The sequence below is a fragment of the Onychostruthus taczanowskii genome, unplaced genomic scaffold (genome assembly GCF_017590055.1).
Source record: "Onychostruthus taczanowskii isolate IOZ18803 unplaced genomic scaffold, ASM1759005v1 scaffold91, whole genome shotgun sequence".
NCBI lineage: Eukaryota > Metazoa > Chordata > Aves > Passeriformes > Passeridae > Onychostruthus > Onychostruthus taczanowskii.
The window spans coordinates 370,884-373,543 of record NW_024507105.1 but is presented as its reverse complement, the minus strand read 5'-3'; the positions used below and the strand labels follow the sequence as shown (position 1 = coordinate 373,543).

General features: G+C 65.0%; 1 protein-coding gene across 4 annotated transcripts in view; it reads right to left on the bottom strand.

Moving 5' to 3' along the window:
• Window positions 1-106: 106 nt before the first annotated feature.
• The window catches only part of SGCA (sarcoglycan alpha), a 5,307-nt gene continuing 2,753 nt past the window's right edge, over window positions 107-2,660 (bottom strand). For 2 of the 4 annotated variants that reach the window (XM_041426279.1, XM_041426282.1), the window contains 3 exons: window positions 2,421-2,626; window positions 2,231-2,257; window positions 107-494 (listed from right to left, as the gene is read on the bottom strand). In XM_041426279.1, the coding sequence (XP_041282213.1) occupies window positions 311-494; window positions 2,231-2,257; window positions 2,421-2,626 (417 nt within the window). In that variant the 3' untranslated portion in view covers window positions 107-310. Of the gene's footprint in view, window positions 495-1,705; window positions 1,733-2,230; window positions 2,258-2,420; window positions 2,627-2,660 lie in introns of all 4 variants that reach the window. The other 2 variants (XM_041426280.1, XM_041426281.1) reach the window with 2 other exon arrangements.

The following is a 2,660-nucleotide window of genomic DNA, read 5'->3' as shown; positions in this document are numbered from 1 at the left end:
AACCCCAGTTTTTTTTGGGGGGGGGGGGGGTTGTGAGTTTTGATTGGGGGGGGGTCGTGGCTGAGCACCCCCAAACCTACCCGGTAAATAAAGCAGAAAAGCCTCATTTCATCATCGAATCCTCAATTTATGCAGCAAAATTCACCCGAAAACGGCGACACCCCAAATCCTCCGGGCAGAGCCCAGCCGGACCCGCACCTCCTCCTCCTCCTCCTCCTCCTCCTCCCTGCGGGGGTTTTATCCCCCCAAAACCCACCCGGGACACGCCGTTCCGAGCTCTGGCGTTGTCCCCGCGGCTCGGGGGGTCCCCTCAGGGTGGGAGCAGGGGGGCGCGGGCCCCTTGGCGAGCGCTGGCCATGGGGTCGGAGCGCTGGCCCGTGCGGACGTTGAACATGGGCAGCGTGGAGAGCGGCCGGGGCACGTCCCGCCGGCCGGCCATGAGCCGCAGCTCCCGGGTGTCCCCCAGGATGGAGCTGTGATGGACCAGCTGGATGCTGCGGGGACAGAGCGCCATGGAGCCCGGCCCCCCTCAGGAACCCCTCCTTGGGGGTCCCTGTGCCGCCGGTGGGGTCAGAGCAGCCGGGGTTTTGGGTGTGCGCCCCGAAATTGGGATTTTCACCCGTTTAAATGAGGGTCTGTACCCCGCCACTGGGGTCTGCTCACCCTTCAGTGGGGTCTGAATGCCGTTATTGGGGTCTGCACCCCCAAAATGAGGGTCTGCACCCCGTCTCTGGGGTCTGCAGCCTGTCACTGGGGTCTGCTCCCCATCACTGGGGTCTGCTCACCCTTCAGTGGGGTCTGAATGCCGTTATTGGGGTCTGCACCCCCAAAATGAGGGACTGCAGCCCGTCACTGGGGTCTGCACCCTGTTACTGCGGTCTGAATGCTGTTATTGGGGTCTGCACCCCCAAAATGAGGGTCTGCACCCCGTCTCTGGGGTCTGCAGCCTGTCACTGGGGGCTGCACCCTGTTACTGGGATCTGCTCACCCTTCAGTGGGGTCTGAATGCCGTTATTGGGGTCTGCACCCCAAAATGACTGTCTGTACCCCGTCACTGGGGTCTGCACCCTGTTACTGGGGTCTGCTCACCCTTCAGTGGGGTCTGAACGCTGTTATTGGGGTCTGCACCCCCAAACTGGGGGTCTGCAGCCTGTCACTGGGGTCTGCTCCCCATCACGGGGGTGTGCTCACCCTTCAGTGGGATCTGAATGTTGTTATTGGGGTCTGCACCCCAAAATGAGGGTCTGCACCCCCTCACTGGGGTCTGCTCACCATCAAGGGGTCTGCTCCCCCTTCAGTGGGGTCTGAATGCCCCTATTGGGGTCTGCACCCTCAAAAGTGAGGGCTGAACCCCGTCACTGGGGTCTGGGTGTCGTTTCTGGGGTCTGCCCCTCATCTTTGGGGTCTCCTCCCTGCCCGGGGTCCCTCAGAGGGTGTCACAGAAGCGAAGCAGCTCCTCGTGCCCCACCCCCCGTGTCTGAGAAGGGTTTTGGGGGACCCCAGGGGTGCAGGGGGCTGGAAGGGGCCCCTTTGGGGTGGGGGGACCTTCAGGGCTCCATGGCACCCCCAAAGATCCGATTGCTCCTGTCCCCTTTTCCTGCCCTCCCTGTCCCCACGCTTGGCCACAAAAAAGCCCCCCAGAGCAGCCCCCCAAAGCAGCCCCCAGAGCAGCCCCCAGCACCCCCACAGCTCAACCAGGACTCACTCAGACGTCTGCAAATCCCGTTTTTCCCTACAAAACAGAAGAAAAAAGGAAAAAAAAACCCGATATTTATGGTGAGAAGGGCTCTCACCCCCCCGGGCTGTCCCGGGGTCACAAGAACCGGGGAAGGGACGCCCGGGCGGGGGTTCCCGTGGCCTGGCAGGGTGAGGGGACCCCCCCAGCCCCCCGACTCACACTCCCTCCCTGCGGCAGCACATGAGGTGGCCGAGGAGCAGGCACAGCAGCGCGGCCACCGCCAGCGGCACCAGCAGCGTCACCAGGAAGGAGGGCAGCAGCTCCCGGGGGGCGACCTCGCTGGGGGGCTCGAAATCCCCCCCCTCGTCCAGCACCCCCGGCCCCCACTCCGGCCCCGGCGTGCTGGGGCTGGGCTCCACCTTCCCCTTTTCCTGCCCGCCCTGTCCCCGCGCTTGGCCACAAAAAAGCCCCCCAGAGCAGCCCCCCAAAGCAGCCCCCAGAGCAGCCCCCCAAAGCAGCTCCCAGCACCCCCACAGCTCAACCAGGACTCACTCAGACGTCTGCAAATCCCGTTTTTCCCTACAAAACAGAAGAAAAAAGGAAAAAACCCCTGATATTTATGGTGAGAAGGGCTCTCACCCCCCGGGCTGTCCCGGGGTCACAAGAACCGGGGAAGAGACACCCGGGCCGGGGTCCCCGTGGCCTGGCAGGGTGAGGGGACCCCCCCAGCCCCCCGACTCACACTCCCTCCCTGCGGCAGCACATGAGGTGGCCGAGGAGCAGGCACAGCAGCGCGGCCACCGCCAGCGGCACCAGCAGCGTCACCAGGAAGGAGGGCAGCAGCTCCCGGGGGGCGACCTCGCTGGGGGGCTCGAAATCCCCCCCCTCGTCCAGCACCCCCGGCCCCCACTCCGGCCCCGGCGTGCTGGGGCTGGGCTCCACCTGCAGCTGAAAGGGAGGGGGGTTAGGAGGGGCTGGGGGG